Genomic DNA, 22,003 nt, shown 5'->3' on the forward strand with positions numbered 1-22,003 from the left:
AGGAGAGCATTTAGGATGCTGGGTTAGCATCACAATACCACTAGGAAATCCAGGATCTTATTGCTGTCACACAATAGTGCTGACCACTGCACCACCATGCTGTTCCTTTTAAATTTACAGACACATAACTTGAAGTTAACCGACAATAAACATTTATTTGCAGGTGGGTACTTGTATCACTCACACTGTGGGGACATGTTTTATAGTATCAGGAGTGCACCAGGAGGGATAACAAGATTTAATGTTGTTTTAAGATGAAGATAGCCATTAGACACATACTGCAGAAAACACCAGGAAGTGAATGTGAGTCAGTGTTAGGTTGTGTAAACCAAGGGAAATGTAACAGCGCGTGTGAGTGCATGTCTTTAATTAATGAGGTTTATGGAATTCAATTTTTTATAGCAAAATGAAATTTGAGGTAAATTAATTTTAGCTTCCATATGTTCCGGACATGCTGGTCTGTATTTACTGAATGGTAAATGCCCAACAGAAGAGGAAGTTTTAAATAAAGCTCTTATTGTTAACAGAACCTTCCTCTTTGTAGCCATTTCACAGTTTCTTCTCTGTTGCAACAGAGACTGCTTTTCAACACCCTTCACATGAATTTTTTTTATGGGTGTCTTATTGGTATTGGTAGCTTTTCAGCTTAAGGTCTGTTGTTTGAAAGAAGAAAAAAACAAAACAGGAAGAAGGAGATGAGTGCAAAAATGAAGGGAGAGAGGCTGAGTAAGAAAAAAAAGAGGCAGCAAACGAAGGGGGAGGGAGGTGTGCAACAATTTCCTGTAGTTGCATGCTCTTCAGCGTCTCGCAGCCTTCCTCTCTGAGTCTGTTTCTTTCAGAGTGAAGAGCACAGACGAAGCTGAGCGGAACAGGATGCAGGCTATCAAATGTGTGGTCGTGGGAGATGGGTATGCTATTATTTTACTAATTTTAACCAGTGTGTTATAAATTAAAGAGGCCTTCAAGCTTTGAATTACACAGTGGTCGCCCAGCTGACGCGTAAATGGGAATTGGCCCCAGGCTCTGAATTTCAGGGTAATCAGATAGAGCTGTCAAAGGTTGTCACATGGTAGGAGCAACAGTTTGACCCACTTCAGCGAGATTGCTGTGCGGTTCAGCGTAAAAGTGTAAAAGAAACTTCTGTACTTGTGTTTTATGTCCAGTGTTAACATGTAGATCTTAAGGTGTGTATTTGACAGCGGTGATTCACACTGAGCGCGCTGGATGAGCCATGCAGGCCACAACATGCAGGAAAATGCTTTAAAGCAGCAGAACTCCTCTTCAAAGATGAAAATCCGATAGATGCCACAAAGATCAGTTCAGAAAATACAAACAAGGTGGGGAAAAAGTGACTAAAAAAAGAAGAGGCAATAAAGAAGCAGAAGCTCAAATGTGTAAATGATTAACCTCATTGTGTTTTTGACATCTGAAAAGTTGTTGAATATCTGCCCTAAAGGATGAAATGTGCTCGTGTAAGAAGTTTGGATGAGCCACCGTCTGCCATCAAATGCGTTTATCGTTGAAGGTGGGGCAAAATGGCTGGCTGTCAAAGTGAAGGAAATTGTAAAGCGGAAGTTCTACAGTTGTTTCTCAAAAATAGTTCAGTAAACACTTTAACACAGACAGTTAACCATCCAGAGGTAGCACACAGGTACTGCAGCGTGTGTGCAGAGCTTCCTGGTGTGTGACACTGATTTAAAAAAATGCAGAGAGAGAAGCCGTAACAGTGACGCGTGTAAATATTTGGAAAGGGAATCATGTGGTGTTGGCTCTATTTCATTTAGCACGCTACATTTACATAAAACCTTTTTTTTTTTTAATTGAAAGCCTTTGATTGTCAGCTAATAAAAAAGACCTTGCATGAAAAATAACAGTTCAAGTGATTTAAACAAATCCAAAACATGATTTAAATATTGACATTCAAAAAGAATTAATTGTGTGTTTTCTCTAACATTTTTTGTAGCGTTCAAATATGCTTCAGCTTGAGAACTGTATGAAAGGAGCAAATGTATATATATATACATATATATACACCCACATATATATATATATATATATATGAATTCATGAAGGCACCTTCATCATTATGGTTACAGTGACAAGTGTTACTACTACAGTATTTGGAATAAATAGATAATTAAATAACAGTCATAATTAATCAAAAAAAGCATCAATTGTTGGCTGTCAACAGGAAACCAACAGTAGTCAGGTTTTATGTTAACCAACGTATTCATACTTTGATACATTTCTTGTTTTGTTTAAATAACTTGTTTTGTTGTTTTTCTTAAGAAGTTGTTTTTTAGTAGCTGCCAATCAAAAGCTTCCATTAAAAAAGGCTTTATGTAATTCAAGAGTGCTAAAGTAAATAAAGACAGTTCACTAAAAATAAGTGACAAAACGTGTAAAACAAACAAAAAAAAAAGCAATAGTAATAATAAGTCACAGTTTCTGACGTGAAAATACGCTGCTACAATAAACACTGCAGAGGTAAACAAGCTGAACTTTTTGTAGATCTTATTTTATTACTTTTGACTTCGCTCCAGAACTTGACCTAGATTTCAGTTCCGCCTTTATTACTTGTTTCTTTACAAACTAGTGCTGTGTACAAACTAGTACTGCACATCTGACGATCCAGTTACCAAGTAAATACAGAGCCAGTACTGCGCATACCAATACTTATAGTTTTAACCTATAAGGAAAGCCTATATAGGGAAGTGCAATGTGTCATGACTTCATGTCATGACATGTCATTACTAATTTGCAAATTCTGAACACATTTTAATGATTTTTACTTTCCACAATAATTAGATAAAACAATAAAACACACCTTTTAGTTTCTCGTGAATTTTCAAACTAGATTTTTTGGAGATCCAGAATTTAATGTTCATGTCTCAAAAGCACTTTGGGTCAGCTTCTGTTGTTTAAATGTTCTATAGGGTACAAATAAAACAGACTTGCAGACAACACAAAAAGGTTTAGACGTTTTTTAATAGGTTGTTTAAGGAATAATATGCTATATGCAAAAGAAATAATTTATTTAACAAATTCAATGGACTACAGACTGAACTTAAAGCACTGAATCAATCTGATACCAATATCTGTGTTGGTATCAATATTTGGATTAATTCGCTCACCTCTATTAAAAACACAACACTAAGACAAAGGCAATCGGTTCACTTCAGTGGGTTACACAAGCAGGAGGAAGTCATTCTTTCTGTTTAAAAGAAAAATTGAGAAGAGCTTGGAGATGTGCCCAGTTTTACACCTGTGGCCACATGAATAAAAGGAAATATTGTGAAAAGGTTTTCAAAATGTTGCCTTTTAAAATATTTGAAAGATACATTGCAAATAACCCAGCCAGCCTTTTTGAAAGTCTGTATTGTTTCATGTGACAGCCAGAAAGCTAATGATGGTGGTGGTAATTTCCACATTTATTTCTCATTTTTGATCACCTCTGCTAGGCGCTAACAGTGTATATATAGATACATACGCACAGTAGTTAAACTTAACTGCTGATGGAGAAGAGGAAGTCGGTTTCATGTTGTAGGGAAGTCCGCTGCGAGAGTCGTGGTATTTACAGTTTAACAGCACAAGCATTTAAAAGGCTTTTAAAATCTTCACTGGCTCAACAATAACTGGCAAATCTTCATGTGACATTATAGCAGACAATCAGTCTTTCTCAAGTATAAAAACAGTGCTCTAAAATTTCAGCAAAAAGTAAAATAACTTTATGAAATAAGAAATTTGCAAGCTGTCTTGACACTTGTGATGATCTTTGGCATAAGTAGAGAATTTAGAGCTGAGGATGCAATTAGAGCTCATCAGCTGTGTTGCAAAATCCATTTTCTTTAACCCATTTTACTCCATAAATAAGAAATAATTATTTGAAATAATAATAAATAATTTAAAGGCAAATGGGGCAGCGGGTTATAAATGTTAAATTAAATATAACACTAGAAAGAAAATAAATTTGGAGAGCCACACCACAGCTAATTGTATTGTACATAATTTGACAGGTTTGCAAGATAGTCCTTGAAAAGTAGAGATGAAGGCAGCTAACTTGCTGTTTTTCAAAGAAAGCATCATTAATGTGCCTGAACTGAAATAAAATGAAGTTTCTGTCTATTGTGTTTCTTATAGCGAAGTTGCTTTTTCTCGTAAAAAGCTAGCATTCTGTTGCTATCTGCTGGCAGGTCAGTTAAGGACTTAAAACCAGAAACACGTCCGTGTGCAAGTGTATATAAACATTTCTGAAACTTACAGGGGTGTATAAGCAGTAGCTGGTTGTGGTGGTTGAAGCTGACCTCTGTCAGGAAATTGTCTGCTGCTGCTGTTTTCATGCCTGAAGTCAAAATGTCAGATGTTAGAAAGTGGCTCGTGGTGCTGTCACATTCCTAAAACTCAGAGAAAGGTAATTTACCACTGGTTGCTGCACATACAACATTTTTAAGGACTTGTGAGCATCCCGATGAAGGTGGAAGCCCAGATTTGTACTTCTTGTTATATTAGACAGTCTCTTGCATGTCTTCTATCCTGTCTTCCTTCTCTCACCTCAACCGGTCGCAGCAGATGGCCCCGCCCCTCCCTGAGCCTGGTTCTGCTGGAGGTTTCTTCCTGTTAAAAAGGGAGTTTTTCCTTCCCACTGTCACCAAAGTGCTTGCCCATAGGGGGTCATATGATTGCTGGGTTTTTCTCTGTATGTATTATTGTAGGATCTACCTTACAATATAAAGCATCTTGAAGCGACTGTTGTTGTGATTTCATGTTGTATAAATAAAATTTAATTTAATTCACTTCTCCTGCTAAAGTGAGTGCTGAGTTAGCAGTTATATGACAACTAAAGCACAACAGTTATACAGCTACAGATATAATTTTTTAAAATAAAGTAAACATAATGAGTAACAAAAAAGTTAAGCCCCCTTTGAGAAATTAAACTTTACTCAGTTTTATTTTTTCTTACATGCAGCTGTAGAGCTATGCAGCTAGCTAACTGACACCATTTGGCCTCAGTCTGGTTGAATCCATTCATCACCATATATTCACTTTTTAGTCTTTTTAGACGGGACCAAAATAATTGAAATGTCACAATAGGTGAAAACGATAGGATAAAACATGTTTATGGAAAAGCAGATTATGAAGCAGATAGAGAGACGTGAGGCAGAAATCTTTTTCTCTTTCTTTTTTTTGAAAGCTCGGTGTGGCTAGTTCCTGTTTTCAGCTCAAACCGATGCTTCTGAAACAGCGCGGTTCCTTTTTGACTCACACACAACCACAAGGCACACGCATGTAATGCTATACTTATGAGAGCTTTTAATGGCATTATTTAATGTGTGACCCACATCCCTGACTCAACCTCTGCATTCGACCTAAACCCTGTTTTAACCTTAACAGTGAGACTAAATCTTAAACCCACATGAGCCTTTGGAAAAAGTTATAAACTGACAACATGTCATCAGACTCGACCTCTAAAACTCAGACTTGTCCTCACAAAGACAGAAATGCTCACACACACTCTGACAGCTTTTATAGCTGTTATCTGCGTTGCTCATATCACTACTGAGTCATCTCGTCAGCAGGGCTGGTCTTTTTAAAATGCTAACTTATGGAATGATTGCCATTTTGTAGTTTCTGTGTCATGCTTTTTTTTCTAGTCAGAACATATTTGGATTTTATAATTACTACAAAATTTAATTCACCAGCCACATATTGTAAAAGTTTGTTGTTGTTGTTGTTGTTGTTGTTATTAATGTTGGTGCTGAAAAACACTAAAATATATACTCAGTGTTATAGTACAAGTGTACTAAGCAGCCAGGAAAGTAAAGAAACTTGCTAACAAGTGTACCCACAGATCTCTCAATGGAAGCGTCAGTTGATAATAATGATGTGTCATCCCTTTCATATTTTTGTATAACTACTTTTAATAATATACAATATAATAATAATACTTAAAAGAATTAAGGATGAAAACCAAAAATTATTTTGTAGAAGAGAAATATGCCAACATTTTTATTTGATTTACATATTAAACATAAAAAGGTTTTTGGGGGGAGAGAATGGGGGAAGCTCAATTTCTTCTGGATAAGAGTTCAAAGCTCCACAAAATTATTAATCTTATTGTGGGATTTTAAAATATTTCTATTGTGTTAATGTGGTTTGAGTAAAAGGTGGGAGTATGTGAGAGTTTCGAGCAAAACCATCGAGAACACCAGTACAAACCTGCTTTATTTGATAAACGCTTGTACGTCACAAATGTATTTTATGGCACAGAGTCACAGCCAGACTGAGAAAAAAGGACGAGCTGATGGGTTCCTTGCAGACTGGATTTGCTTGGTTATTTATGTAAGCAAAAGAAAAAAAAAGGTTATTTATCAATAAGTGTGATAAAGACTGATCCAATCAGGGATTCTGATCTCCGTCTGTCAGATAAGAGACTCTACAGAATTCTGTTTGATGAAACAAAAAGGCTGAAGCCACTCCTCCTAGCTTATGCCCAATCAGATGCATCCAGAGTGTAATCAACATGAAATATGAGTGCTGCGGTGAAACCAGGGCTCGAGTTCTGTGTGCTGATGTTGAAAATGCTGGCAGCAAATCTGTGGAAACTAAGAAGCAGGCTAGTTGATACTTGCTGGATCACCTTGCAGGCAGCCATGCAGTTTCATCACTGTGGATGTTGGGACAAGCTGAACACAGATCACTGAATTTCTGCAAATTAGAAACACAAAAACACTGTTTACAGATGTCAGTGTGCCCATGAAATCTGTATTTGTTGAATGTGTTGTTTTTGACCGTGAGTATTTTCGAACAATGACGTCAACAAAGGAACTGGGAGAGTTGCTCACAGAGTAAATATACTGCACTTCCAGAAAACAACTTTAAACTTGGAGTGTGACTGATGTGTATAGGCGTGCATGTTGCATCATCTCCTGCCAGTACATTATATATATATATATATATATATATATATATATATATATATATATATATATATATGTATGTGTGTGTGTGTGTGTGTGTGTGTGTGTGTGTGTGTGTTTTAAAATATATAAATAGTAGAGTAACATTTACTGTGTCTATGTCTCTTTCCTGACCTCTCCCTCTGTCTTTTTACTTGTGTTATTCAGAGCTGTGGGTAAAACATGTCTTCTCATCAGTTACACAACCAATGCCTTCCCTGGAGAGTACATTCCTACTGTGTGAGTACTACAAACACACATCTACACACACAGAAATACAGACATAAACACTCTCGTGGTCTCTCTGTGAGGCACCTACAGGTACATGCGCGTGTCTTCATGGTACACATGATCAGTCGTGCAGTGTGTTAGGACACACAGACAAATATTATAGAGAAAATGCACACATGTGCTGCAGTCCATCTGGAGATATCCGACTGTAACACAGGCAGGTTTGGGCTGGCAGCAGCCTGCAGGTTATTAAAACATATTTGTGCTTCAAAGCATGTTTGATCAAAAGTCAGCTTGTTCCTGCACACGGTGAAAGAAAAGAGGAAAGAAGCAAGATGGGCTTTTTTTTTTTTTAACAATAAATATTGCTGTGCACCTGAGGTCCTGACAGCGCTGGAACTGAACAAGTCAAATACTAGAGTGCTGTAGGTCCATGCAACACAATACTTTCGCTACATTTTGAATGGAAATTTGAACAGCATAATGTAAAATTCAGCTAAATATGAATCTAATATGTGAAGTATTTTTAAATGTATTGTTTTTATATAAACTAACCTTCTCTATAGTAAATGTTTAAAAATAAGATAACAATATTACTCCATTAGCAACTGTTTTCCAAATCCAATCTGATCCCTTTTCCTGTATACATTTATTCATTTGTATTTATTTATTGAATATTTCCTGTTTATTGTAAATACTCTTGAGGTTTGGGCAATTGGTTTAAAACACTATACAACCTTTCTGGCCATTTTTGTCCATTAATTCTCATTAATCACTTTGCTTGCTATTTCTACAGTTCTATTACCCCCCCCCCCAAATAAAAAAATTAAAAGGTTTAATTGGCAAATTAATAATTAGCACAATCTCTAATGTAAACAGTCAGAAATTTAAGCCCTACACAGAATATGCAGGACATTTGAATATTGAAATAAATGTTGAAAGACATAAAATGAATGCAGTATCAGCACTTTTACCTCAGCAAAAAATTGAATGCTTCTTCCACCAGTGGGTGCTGGTGTCTAAATGGAAAAAATAAAACCTTATAAAGGAACACAGTCCACAAATATTACATGTAAGCCATATTAGAATGAAGGCAATACAAGATCTAGGGAAGCATAATAAATGATTATTACACAGGTTATGATAAACCTCAGATCTTCAATGATGTAATGCTGCACTCTGCAACATGAAGGACCAGAACTTCATAAAAATGACTATGAGTCACCACATTTACTTCTTCAGGTGCAACTGGAAGCCCAGAAATATAAACACCAACACTGAGAAATTACACTGTTATGCTTCTTTGTGACCACACGAGGGCAGCCCTGCCTCATTATGTGTTATGCTCTCATACTAGACACGGTTAGTATGACTTCTGTGTCAAACTAACCAAAGTAATGTTGCTGGTTAGTGTTTTCGTGAACAGTGGTATTTCAAGTATGGTCCTGTTTCCCCCCACCCCCCCATTACAGGAGTTTCACTGGTTAAACAATCAGTGAACTGAAGGATTGTTTAATTAATGAATAACCAATGAAATGAAGGCTGCCTATGACTGGTTGACTGGTCGACTGATCGTTGACCTTCACTTCTCACCCCACAGATTCGACAACTATTCAGCTAATGTGATGGTGGACAGCAAGCCGGTCAATCTGGGCCTCTGGGATACAGCTGGACAGGAAGATTATGACAGGCTCCGCCCACTGTCCTACCCACAGACGGTACAGAATCACACATACACACACAAAGCACTCGTACAGCTCATTAGAACAAGGGGGCTTTAACATTATGTGTTTTACATGATGTGTATCATATGTAACACTTACTGTCATGCTTTTAGCCATGAGATAACTACGATTAACACACAACATGTGGTAAAGTAGCTGAAGTAGTTGTTGTACATTTAACCTGATCTTCTCCACAGTAGAAACGAAACATAACATTTCTTCCTTTCGAAAGAAATATTTTAAGTCAGCACTTTGTCTTAAAAGTTATGATGAAATGAAACTGCATTCTCAAGGACATTTCAAAAAAAACAACAACTTTGTCCCTAATAAAAAAAGCCGACTTTATTAGACCACAAAAGTCCAAAGTAGGAGTTAGACTTAGTTTTCAGTAAGGACACAGGGGTTTGAATCATTTTTATTAGTTTCTTTATTAGTTATCATTAGTTACTAGTTAAGTTTATGACTTTATGGGTTGCAGTTTAGTTTTGCATGTTTCTGTTTATTTGGGTTTAGGCATCATGACTAATTGATTAGTTTTAGGTTAATATAGACCTTCTGTCAGTATTACAAAACTTGCCAAAGTGATGAGTGCTGCTCAGTCTGATATCTGCCCAGTTGTCGGAAAAGAAGAAACAGTAGAAAAAATCAAGAAAATAAATGAAAAACACGTTATTTATTGTAAATATAAATGTTAGAAATGTTAGAATAAATATAAAAAAAAACGCAAGCAAGATATTCTTCCTTCCAGATGTAATGTGGAAAGCATTTCAGTTGTGTGAGAACTCAACTTCTAGACCTTGGCAAGAAGTAATGGACTTAAAGTTGCAGAGACAGAACTTGTATAATTTGTCAGCTAATTAAAACTGCAGCACCTAAAACCCAGCATCTATTCTAATTCTTTGTCTCCTTGTCTCTCCATCCAGGATGTTTTCCTAATCTGCTTCTCTCTGGTTAGCCCGGCATCCTATGAGAACGTCAGAGCTAAGGTGAGTTTTGGCCGTTTTTGTATGACGCTTGTCTCTCAGCTGCCAAAGAACAAAATGTAAAAAGGAACAAATGGAACAAAAATATGCAAATTTCTAATTGTGCTTTATCAAAACTTCCACAGTGGGTTAAATATGAGCATGGTAAGACTTTGAAAATAAAGTGACTGAAAGAAACAGCAGTAGATCTCGTCAGGTAATACCCATAAACCCCATGGAAATAGCTGCTTTGTGAGCAAGCTACTCCACAACGCAGCTTAGATTTACCAGTCTTAGCCTACAACAATCACTGGCTTGTGGATTAATTGAGAAAATAAGAGAATAGAGAAAAACAGTAATTTATTATAGAGAAAAATAATAGTTACTTGGATGAAAAATGGAAGAAAAGCTAAAATAGGTCTGAAAATAAATGTGAATGAATGATTGATGCTGTGGGTGAAAGTTGGATGATGTATTTCTCTCATTTCACAGCTACAGCATATCATTTGTTTTTCGTGTTAAGTCTTCATCCACCTTTCTAACACCTGGCGTCAGAGCTTCATCTCCCTTCACCTTCGATTCTGTTTTTCGCCTCTAACACGTTCCTTGATTTTGCGTGTTCCCCTTTCTCACCTCTTATTTAGTCTTCCTTTACTCTGTATTCTGCCAGTGGTACCCTGAGGTCCGTCACCACTGCCCCTCCACGCCCATCATCCTGGTAGGCACTAAGCTGGATCTGAGGGATGAAAAGGACACCATTGAGAAACTGAAGGACAAGAAGCTGGCGCCTATCACCTATCCACAGGGCCTAGCTCTGGCTAAGGAGATAGGTCAGTCATTCTTACTTTATTTGCTTGAAAAGCAATTTGAAGCTCTCCTCACCAGTGATGATATGAAACTAGCAGATGAAGATGCTAGAGAACTTTGTAGCCTGACTGAATTTTTTGTTATTCCCCTCGTTTCCTGGTATCACAGTAACAGTATAGTACCTGTAGTTGACTCATTCATGCTGTTTGAAAGTTGAACTCAGCCAACCTTTCTTCTCTTACTTTGTCTTCTTTTATTAACGTATATGTGTCTTTGCATGTATAGATGCAGTTAAATACCTGGAGTGCTCAGCCTTGACCCAGCGTGGTCTGAAGACTGTGTTTGATGAGGCCATTCGCGCCGTCCTCTGCCCTCAGCCCGCCAAGGTCAAGAAGAAGCCCTGCTCGCTGCTGTAAACGGTACGACTGAAGAAAACACAGAGGAAGAGGAGGGAGAGAGATTAGACATTTGAGAGAAGAGAGAAACAAAGTTAACATTAAATGAACACATAAAGGAGAGTAGAGGTTTGAGGGCTTATTTTCTTTTCCTTGATCATAAGTGTGAAGCTGTTGTAGACACTTATCACTAAGAGGTGATTCAGAAGTTTGTCCTTACACATACATTGGACAGAGACAATAAAGAGAAAAGAAAAGATATAAATGAACACAACACAAGACAGAAGAGAAAATGTTTCATCTTCTTTGTACTCAATTTCACTTTTTTGCAGAGGAAAAATCAATTTGTCCTAAATATTGTTGGAGTAATTTTGTCCCACAGGCATCAATTTAACCCCATGATTTATGTGACCTTTGTTTTAGATTCTCACAGGAGTACAGAAGAAGAGAAAAGGACTGCAGACCCTGAAGAATATATGCAAATTCTGCCATGTCTCTAATGTATATCTACAACTTTAAACAAAACAAAAAACAAAATGTACGGTGTGCAGGTTTACTATTGTTATAGAAATGCCAACAAGCTCTTAAGTCCAAATCCAGATGCTGCAGCAGACAGAGTTTCTTTGTAAAATATACCAGTTTAGAGATTATAGATTTACCCTTTGAGTTTAAGTGTAAGTCTGAGAGCAGCATGCTGCCTTCATCTAAAGTACTGCCAACAATATATATGTGTTTTGTGAAACCTCAAATAAAAATAACATTTGTAACTGAAATAAACACAGTGTTTCAGTATGATTTGTTCACTGTTTTCAGGGTGATGAATGTAAGGAGCAGAAATGGTCGTTTTATGTGAGGAAGCAAGCAACAAGCAAACTTGTGTCTGAATAAGATTTATTAACAAATGTATTATTTGTTGTGCTATTATTAAAATAAAAAATAAAACATTTCATTGCGTAAAAGATTCACATTATTTCTCCACAACATGTGACCTTTTGGAGTGAATGCTGATACTGAATTATGGGGGATATAAAATTCTCATTTTGACACAGCTGCTGATATCATCTATACTCTATCCTTATTTATATATTTTATACTTTTTATATATACAGAACAGCATGTTTTTCCTGGTGGTATGTTGAACATGTGCAGACTCAAACCACACTTTCAGATTTACAGTTTAATGTTTAATCAGCCTTGGTTTAATGACAGAACTCGTGCTGTTAAGAGGGAATGTCATCAAGCAGAAGGCAGATGGAAGAAGGATAAAATGCAGGTGTCATTTCAAATTCTAAAAGACTGCTGGCATCGCTACCAGAACACTGTCGAAGACGCAAAAAGGGAATATTTTGCAAATATTATTTCTTCCAACTGTCACAACCCACGTGTGTTATTTAAGACCATTGATTATGTTCTTAATACTCCAGCGAGTGTCTGTTTGGAAGTTTCTCCTGATATGTGCAAGAATTTTCTGAACTTTTTCCATTGAAAAGGTTGTCACCACCAGGGCTCTTATCACAGCTGCTGACTCTGACCCCTCTGTCTTTGTCCCTTGCACTGCTGTTTTTACTCAGTTTGAACTTGTGACTCTCTCCACTTAAGAGGATGTGGTTTGCCATATTAAGCCCACAGGTTCACCCCAGGATCCTTTCCCTCCACATTTTTTTAAAGAAATTTTTCCTAGTATAGCGCAGTCAATTCTTCACATTATTTAACGCAGTCTGTACTCTGGTGTGCTTCCTCAAATTTCAAATATGCAGTAGTGCAGCCACTGCTTAAGAAACCTGGCCTTGATCACACAGTTTTAGCTAATTATTGGTCTATTTCCAAGCTGCCTTTACTTTCCGAGGCTTTAGAGAAAATTGTCTTTCGTCAACTGAAATATTTTCTAGATGATGATGGCATCCTTGAGGTTTTTCAATCAGGGTTTAAAACCCTTTATAGCACAGAATCTGCAGAGTTTTTAATGACATCCTTCTGGTAGGTGATTCTGGTAACCTCTTTGTTCTGGTCTTGCTTGACCTAACTGCTGCCTTTGACACAGTAGACCACAGTATTCTAATATACTGTAAGAGTTTACAAGTCAAAAGGTGAAGCAACAGCAAGCCTTTGGAATCCTAAGAGTGGAAGGGCAATATTTTTAGCCACTGTGTCTCTCAAGACCTTCCAAGTTTTACCCCGTGTTTCGATCACAGGGAAACAAGGCAGAACCGACAAGAATGTGGCAAACATGGGGCGATAAGGGATTTGTGGGACAAGTGGGTACAGCGTTTACCCCTGCTGTACAATCCAGGCTTCCATGTGACTGTTGATGAGTGCTTGGTTGCGTTTCGTGGCTGCTGTCTATTTCTGCAATATATGCAAAGTAAACCTGCCAAATGTGGCATCAAAATATTGGGAGCATGTGATGTACAGTCCAGCTTTGCCTGGAATATGCAAGTTTACACAGGCAAATCCTCTGGTGAAGCACCAGAAACAAATCAGGGCAAAAGAGTGGTGCTTGACATGGGCATAATATCACATGCTCTCAGAAAAATTATGGTTCTTAAATGGTTCTTCAGATGACTTTATGGTTCTTTAAAGAACTATCATACATCAAATAACCTTTTTATTTTGTGGATGGTTCTTCAGCTATTACAAATGGTTGCTTAAATAACAAAAGGTTCTTCATCCTTAGCTATCCAGGTTTGATGGTGTGTGTGTGTGTGTGTGTGTGTGTGTGTGTGTGTGTGTGTGTGTGTGTGTGTGTGTGTGTGTGTGTGTGTGTGTGTGTGTGTGTAACACACACACACACACACACACACACACACACACACACACTTTTTAAAAAAATGGTTCTTCAAAGAACCATTGCTTGAAAGGTTCTAAAAAAAGTTCTTATATGGCATCAGTCTAGAGAACCACTTTTGGTTCCAGTTAGCACCTTTATTTTTCTGAGTGTGTGACAATTTTTTCACATCTTACGCCTTGTGTGATGAATTGTTCAAGAGGGGTTACCATGTTGGGGACAGTGAGACAAAGGCAATAATGACAGCCCGTCTGCATGTTCTACAAAAAAAAAAAAAAAAAAAAAAAAAAAAAAAAGTGCTTTGGTAGGTATCTGACGGACAAATACCAAACCAGTTCCACATCACTGAAGTTGCACCATTTTTACAAACCAATTCTGGTTCACTCAATGATCCGCTTTTCCCCTTCCCCAACACGTTCCTAAATGATGACATCGGAAAAATGAGAAAACATGAGAACCGTTTGGACTCAATCTACACATGTTCGTTCATTTTGTTAAAATCGCTTTGGAAAACACTATTTTAATAATAAACTGCCTTTACATATCAGGACCTCTCCAACACTGGATACTTTAAAACTCGTTTAAAGACCCATTTGTACTCCTTGGCTTTCAAGTCAGTACGAGTCTGTCTGTCGTCATAGGCTGTGTGGCAGGCAGGAAAAAGGACCCAAAATGCAGGACTCTCAAAAACGGGACTGGAGCTCAAAACGCAGTTTTAATGCTAGAAAAATCTCCTTATAAATAACTATCACAAAAGCAAAACTCAGAACAGGAACACTAGAACACGACAAACAAACGACATGACAGAGAGCAAAGGAAAACACAGGGCTTAAATACACAGAGACCTAATCAGGGAATGGGGAACAGGAGGGAGACACAGCTGGGAGAAATTAGGGCTAACGAGACAGGGTAAATAAAACTCAATACACTGACATAAGACATGGACCTTCAAAGTAAAACAGGAAACAAAAAGCAAATCACAAAGACACAAACTTGACACTGAGCTCAACCTAGAATAATAATCAAAACAGCACAACTAAAGAATCAGAACATAAATCATAATACAGAAAAATACCAAAATATAAGAAACTGAAGAAGCTGGGTCAAAATGACCAAGAGTCGTGACACTGTAATTATTTTATTCTTATTATTTTCTTATCCTTTGATTTTACTTTGCTTTTAAATTTTTTCTGATTATTCTATTTTACAGTGCTTGGGTCAACAGTTGTTGTTTTTAAAGTGCTATATAAATAAAATTTATTTGAATTGAATTGATTGGATACTTGGACACCTATATAACAATATCAGGCCTGGCAGTCAGTTCTAGGAGAAGTCCTGGTGGATCCAAAAGTTCTTCCATTTACATATGATGAAGGGAGTTTTGCTCATTGAGACCTTAAATAGTGCAGAAATGTTTCTGTACCCTTTCTCAGATGTCTACATCAGTACAATCATGTCTCAGAGATCTGCAAACAATTCCTTGAACTTCATGGCCTGGTTTGTACTCTTGCATGCACTGTCAACCATGGGACTTTATGCAAAAACGTTGTAGAAACATCTGACAGATGATCAGTGGAAACAGGAGGCACCTGTGCTCAATTTTCAGTGTCAGTATATTTTGTGATCATTGACCATAATTTCAGTTTGCAGCAGCTTTTTTACATCTAGTCTGCCTGCAGATGGTTGGCAGGTGCTTACGTTTATCTCTATTAGTGAAAGGGCTTCACCTACAGTTAGCTTATCAAACAGAGGCAAGCTGGCATTATGCATTAACTTATACTCAGTGTGTGTTTGATGAAGGAAATGTTATACTAACAATGGACTATTGTAGGCTGCTCTCTTTATGACTGAGATTTTGCACACAAACACAATAATTTACTTTGACCACAAACATTTAAACATTTAATTTAGCCCACTTTGTTTTTATCATTTTTTAAAAATGTCTTTAATTCATCATTAATGAATCATTAAAAATATTATATAAGGTATTTCAGAAGTTGTTGTAATATTAACGTTCAGGCTTTAAATTTGATGACAGATCATATTGACTGTTTATTCTGAGACGCTGTGACTGAGAATATTATAAGATGGAATCGGAAAAGGAAAATGAAAAAGGAATAGAGAAGGACATGGGGAAAAGGAAAGAAAAATATAAATTGGGATAATGCGGAGTACAGAGGGTAGATGTGAGATGAGTCAGTAAGAAATTAGGTAGATAACAGAGACATGAGATGAATTTAGAAAAGATATAAAGATGGCACAAGAAAAATTATAGAAAGAGGACAGAAGGAAAAAGGAGGAGAATAAGTTTCCTCCACTCCCACCTGAAACACCATCAGCTCTTTTCAAATTCAAATTCAAATTTTATTTGTCACATACACAGTCATACACAGTCATACACAGTACGATATGCAGTGAAATGCTTACACAACTGCTCGTGACCTAAAGAAAAAAGAAAAGGCTATGAATAAGATAGGAAATAAATATGAAAATTAAAAAGGGTAAATTTAACTAGGAAGGAATAAAATAAAATAAAATAAAATAAAATATAAAAATTAAAGTTAAAAATGAAATAACTGTACAACACAAATTAGAATGAAGGGTAAATTTAACTGGGAAAGAATAAAATAAAATATATAAATTAAAGTTGAAAATAAAATAACTGTACAGCAAAATACACAATACACAGTATAGAAATATATAAGAATGTATGAAGAAATATAAATATATATATACAATAACAGCAGCTGTACAAGTATTAAATGGAAATGAAGAAATATAATGTCCAGTGTTGTGCAATCCACATTTGTAAGTGTCTTGTGCAGTGCAAATATGCTTAAAGTGATTTAAGTGATGAAGAGAAAACAATGTCCAGAATGTCCAGTGTGTGTGTAAGAACCATATGTGTGGGTCAGTACTATGTGGTGGTGTGAGTGAGAGACCGTATCGCCTGCGGGAAGAAGCTCCTCCTCAGTCTCTCTGTGTTGGTCTACAGGGAGCGGAATCGCTTTCCTGACCTCAACAGAGAGAACAGTCCATTGTTGGGATGGCTGAGGTCCTTCACGATCTTCCTGGCCTTGGTCCAGCACCGCCTGCTGTAGATTGAGTGCAGGTCAGGGAGCTCGGAGCGGATGGTGCGCTCAGCTGATCGCACAACCCTCTGTAGAGCTTGTCTGTCCTGCATGGTGCTGTTCCCGAACCAGGTTAAGATGTTTCCCGTCAGGATGCTCTCTATGGTGCACGAGTAAAAGTTCCTGAGCACCTTGGAGGGCAGTTGGAAGTCTCTCAAGCGTCTGAGGTGGTAGAGACGCTGTTGGGCCTTTTTCACCACGGTGTTGATGTGACAGGACCATGACAGGTCCTGCGTGATGTGAACTCCGAGGTATTTCATTTCATTTCATTTATTCATTTATAAAGCACATTTAATAACAACAGGGCGTTGACCAATGTGCTGTACAACATAACAATTAAACAGTGACATTAACAACAACAACAGATAAAAATTAAAAGCAGATTAGGATAAAAGAATCGGTAACTCTCCTACAGTTTCGAAAGCCAGAGTAAAAAAATATGTTTTAAGATGCGATTTAAAAAGAGTAATTTGAAGCTGTCCACTCTCTCCACTGGGCACTCGTTGTTGACGGGGGTCTGGTAGTTCCTCTCCTACTTAGTGCTGAAGTCCACTATCAACTCCTTTGTCTTACTGACGTTTAGAAGGAGGTTGTTCCTCTGGCACCAGTTCTCCAGATTCCTAATCTCCTTCAGGTAGGCCGTCTCGTTGTTGTCAGAGATCAGGCCCACCACGACGGTGTCATCAGCAAACTTAATGATGGTGGTGGAGCTGGTAGTGGCCACACAGTCATATGTGTACAAAGAGTACAGCAGGGGGCTCAGAACACACCCCTGGGGGGCTCCAGTGCTGAGAGTGGTGGAGGCTGAGACATCTCCGCCCATCCTTACTGCCTGTGGTCTGCCAGTTAGGAAGTTTGAGATCCACTGACATATAGATGAGCTGAGTCCCAGGTGCTCCAGCTTGGTGGTGAGTGTGGAAGGAATTATGGTATTAAATGCAGAGCTGTAGTCGATGAAGAGCATTTTAACATAATTCCCCCTTCTTCTTTTTTTTTTTATAACATTTATTTATTGGTTTTAACCAGCTTTACATGGTGCACCGTGAGCATTAAAAAAAAATAAAAATAAAAATAAAAATAAATAAATAAATAATAATAATAATAATAATAATAATAATAATAATAATAAAAGTAAAATAAATAAATAAAAACAAGACCACAACAACAACAGAAACAACATAGTAATAGAAACAAAAACAAAACAACACAAACCATAACAAAAGGGAAGGACAGATGTACAAATCAAGTTAGAGTTTCAGGCTGTTAAGTCCACAGTATATACGTTGCAGTTCTCCAGAAAGTTGTAGAATTTTGACCATATAGCCCAAAACTTGTCCAGTTTATTTCTTAATGCATAAGTTATTTTCTCCATAGATAGTATAGATGTCAGTCCATTGAGCCATTGAGATAGTCCACATATTTTTTGATTTTTCCAACACATAGCAATACAGCGCTTGGCTTCCAAAAGTCCAATCGTTAACAGAGCTCTATTGTTTGCAGCAGGTACAAAATTATTCGGGTATATATTTAAAATACATATTTTAGGATGAAGTGGAATCACACCACCAACAATTTGACTCAACAGATTTATTACCTTTTCCCAAAAGATTTTCACATGTGGACACTCCCATATACAGTGAAATAAAGTGCCCCTGTCCACTCCACACTTAATACAGGTGTCTGGGATGTTTGAATTAAAATAATGCATTTTTGACGGAGTAAGATATTGTCTTGTTAACCATTTATATTGAAGAAGTTGAGATTGCACATTAATTGTCTGACTCTGGGCCAAGGAGCATGATTTATACCACTCATCATCAGATATATCCGTTTGCAAATCATTCCTCCAAGCCTCTAAAATAGACTGTGTTGATTCTTTGGAATTTTCCATAAATAATTTGTACAGTGCAGAAACTTCTTCTCCCATTTAGATGCTTTATAACTGTGTTCTCTAGAGAGGAGTAGGTGGGGATTTCTAAGCTGTTAAGATAAGATAAGATAAGATAACCTTTATTAGTCCCACACGTGGGAAATTTGTTTTGTCACAGCAGGAAGTGGACAGTGCAAAAGTTATGAAGCAAAAATTAGAATAAAATAAAATAAGAATAAATACAGTACACAACTGTACAGAATAGAATAAAATAGAATACTATATACAATAAGATAAAAATGCTATATACAACTGAGTAAAAATACAACGATGCCAGAAAAGATTATTGCACTTAGTGTTATTGCACATTTGTGGATGTGTGTGTTTGATCAGTTAAAGTCTTTGTTGTGGAGTCTGACAGCAGTGGGGAGGAAAGACCTGCGAAATCTCTCCGTCCCACACCGTGGGTGCCGCAGTCTCCCACTGAAGGAGCTGCTCAGTGTTGTCACAGTCTCATGCATGGGGTGGGAGATGTTGTCCAACAGGGATGACAGCTTAGCCACCATTCTCCTGTCACTCACCACCTCCACTGGGTCCAGAGGGCATCCTAGAACAGAGCTGGCCCTTCGGATCAGCCTGTTCAGTCTCTTCCTGTCCCCAGAAGAGATGCTGCCGCCCCAGCAGACCACACCATAAAAGATGGCTGAGGCCACCACAGAGTCATAGAAGGTCTTCAGGAGTGGGCCCTCCACTCCAAACGACCTGAGTCTCCGCAGCAGGTACAGTCTGCTCTGCCCTTTCCTGTAGAGGGCGTCTGAGTTATGAGTCCAGTCCAGTTTGCTGTTCAGATGAACACCAAGGTACCTGTAGCTGTCCACAGTCTCAATGTCCATACCTTGGATGTTCAGTGGTTGCAGTGGAGGATGTTTGTGCCTGCGGAAGTCTAAGATAAGATAAGATAAGATAAGATAACCTTTATTAGTCCCACATGTGGGAAATTTGTTTTGTCACAGCAGGAAGTGGACAGTGCAAAAGTTATGAAGGACAATTAGAATAAAATAAAATAAGAATAAATACAGTACACAACTGTACAGAATAGAATAAAAATAGAATACTATATACAGTAGAATAAAATAGAATAAAATATACAATAGGATAAAAATAGAATACAAATGCTATATACAACTGAGTAAAAATACAACGGTGCCAGAAAGATTATTGGACTTAGTGTTATTGCACATTTGTGGATGTGTGTGTTTGATCAGTTAAAGTCTTTGTTGTGGAGTCTGACAGCAGTGGGGAGGAAAGACCTGCGAAATCTCTCCGTCCCACACCGTGGGTGCCGCAGTCTCCCACTGAAGGAGCTGCTCAGTGCTGTCACAGTCTCATGCATGGGGTGGGAGATGTTGTCCAACAGGGATGACAGCTTAGCCACCATTCTCCTGTCACTCACCACCTCCACTGGGTCCAGAGGGCATCCTAGAACAGAGCTGGCCCTTCGGATCAGCCTGTTCAGTCTCTTCCTGTCCCCAGAAGAGATGCTGCCGCCCCAGCAGACCACACCATAAAAGATGGCTGAGGCCACCACAGAGTCATAGAAGGTCTTCAGGAGTGGGCCCTCCACTCCAAACGACCTGAGTCTCCGCAGCAGGTACAGCCTGCTCTGCCCTTTCCTGTAGAGGGCGTCTGAGTTATGAGTCCAGTCCAGTTTGCTGTTCAGACGAACACCAAGGTACCTGTAGCTGTCCACAGCCTCAATGTCCATACCTTGGATGTTCAGTGGTTGCAGTGGAGGATGTTTGTGCCTGCGGAAGTCTACCACCAGCTCCTTTGTTTTACTGGCATTGATCTGGAGGTAGTTCAGCTGGCACCAGTCCACAAAGTCCTGAGTCAGTCCTCTGTACTCCTTGTCGTCCCCATCAGTGATGAGGCCGACTATAGCAGAGTCATCAGAGAACTTCTGCAGGAAGCACTGGGTGGAGTTGTGGGAGAAGTCTGCAGTGTAGATGGTGAAGAGGAAAGGAGCCAGAACCGTTCCCTGTGGGGCTCCCGTACTGCAGACGACCCTGTCCGACACACAGCCCTGAGTCCTCACATACTGTGGTCGGTCGGTGAGGTAGTCCAAAATCCAGGTAGTGAGGTGATGGTCCACTCCTGAGTTCTCCAGCTTGTCCTTCAGAACCGAGGGAAGAATAGTGTTGAAGGCACTGGAGAAATCAAAGAACATGATTCTCACAGTGCTCCCAGCGGTCTCCAGGTGAGCGAGGGAGCGATGTAGGAGGTGAATGACGGCATCATCCGCTCCAATGCCAGGCTGGTAGGCAAACTGAAGTGGGTCCAGTGATGAGCTCACAAGGCGCCGAAGCTGAGCCAGGACCAGCCGCTCCAGGGTCTTCATCAGGTGGGATGTCAGAGCCACCGGCCTGTAGCTGTTGAGGTCCTTGGGGCGTGAAGTCTTTGGCACTGGTACAACACAGGAGGTTTTCCAGAGCTGTGGGACTCTTCCCAGCCTCAGGCTCAGGTTGAAGAGGTGCTCCATCACCCCACACAGTTGGTCCGTGCAGGACCTGATGACCCTCGAGCTGATGCCATCTGGGCCCGCTGCCTTCTTGCCATTAATCCTCCTCAGTTCCCTCCTAACCTGGGTGGTTGAGAGAGTCAGGTTGGAGCCTTGTGTTGATTGTGTATTGGATGCTATTGTTGGGGGTGGGGAGGAGTGAGCAGGGTGAATAGAGGAGGTGTGAGGTGTCTGAGGTGTCAGAGGTGGAACAGCAGCAGTGGGGGTGGGTGAGTCTGCAGCCGATGTTGGAGACTGCCTCATGGCTGAATCAAATCTGTTGAAGAAATGATTCAGTTCATTTGCCCACCTCACATCCCTCCCAGGCAGAGAGTTCTGATGTTTGTGGCCTGAGATGGTTCTGAGGCCTCTCCAGACTTCACCAACGTTGTTTTGCTGAAGCTGGTTCTCCATCTTCTGCCTGTAGCTGTCCTTCCCATTCCTTATCAGTCCCCTCAACTCTCTCTGCACCCTTTTCAACTCCTCTTTGTCTTTGGATTTGAAGGCCCTCCTCTTCTGCTTGAGGACGGCTTTAATTTCTGGGGTAATCCAAGGTTTGTTGTTGGAGAAACACCGTACAGTCCT

At 38.9% G+C, this 22,003-nt stretch overlaps 1 protein-coding gene across 1 annotated transcript; it reads left to right on the plus strand.

Moving 5' to 3' along the window:
* The first annotated feature begins 799 nt into the window (after window positions 1–799).
* Window positions 800–12,013, plus strand: rac2 (Rac family small GTPase 2). Its single transcript, XM_063475788.1, has 7 exons — window positions 800–908; window positions 7,125–7,196; window positions 8,788–8,905; window positions 9,835–9,897; window positions 10,544–10,703; window positions 10,966–11,099; window positions 11,499–12,013. Exons 1-6 carry the CDS (start codon window positions 874–876, stop codon window positions 11,094–11,096), a joined length of 579 nt encoding a protein of 192 aa, XP_063331858.1. The 5' UTR covers window positions 800–873; the 3' UTR covers window positions 11,097–11,099; window positions 11,499–12,013.
* The last annotated feature ends 9,990 nt before the right edge of the window (window positions 12,014–22,003 follow it).

This window comes from Pelmatolapia mariae, linkage group LG6, assembly GCF_036321145.2.
Source record: "Pelmatolapia mariae isolate MD_Pm_ZW linkage group LG6, Pm_UMD_F_2, whole genome shotgun sequence".
In the NCBI taxonomy this organism is placed as follows: domain Eukaryota; kingdom Metazoa; phylum Chordata; class Actinopteri; order Cichliformes; family Cichlidae; genus Pelmatolapia; species Pelmatolapia mariae.

Bases quoted from the DNA above. Each gene is read 5' to 3' on its own strand.
- rac2 (XM_063475788.1), top strand. From the start codon at position 874: ATGCAGGCTATCAAATGTGTGGTCGTGGGAGATGG. The intron at 9,898-10,543 runs GTGAGTTTTGGC...GTATTCTGCCAG, and splicing joins ATGAGAACGTCAGAGCTAAG to TGGTACCCTGAGGTCCGTCA. The intron at 10,704-10,965 runs GTCAGTCATTCT...TTGCATGTATAG, and splicing joins AGCTCTGGCTAAGGAGATAG to ATGCAGTTAAATACCTGGAG.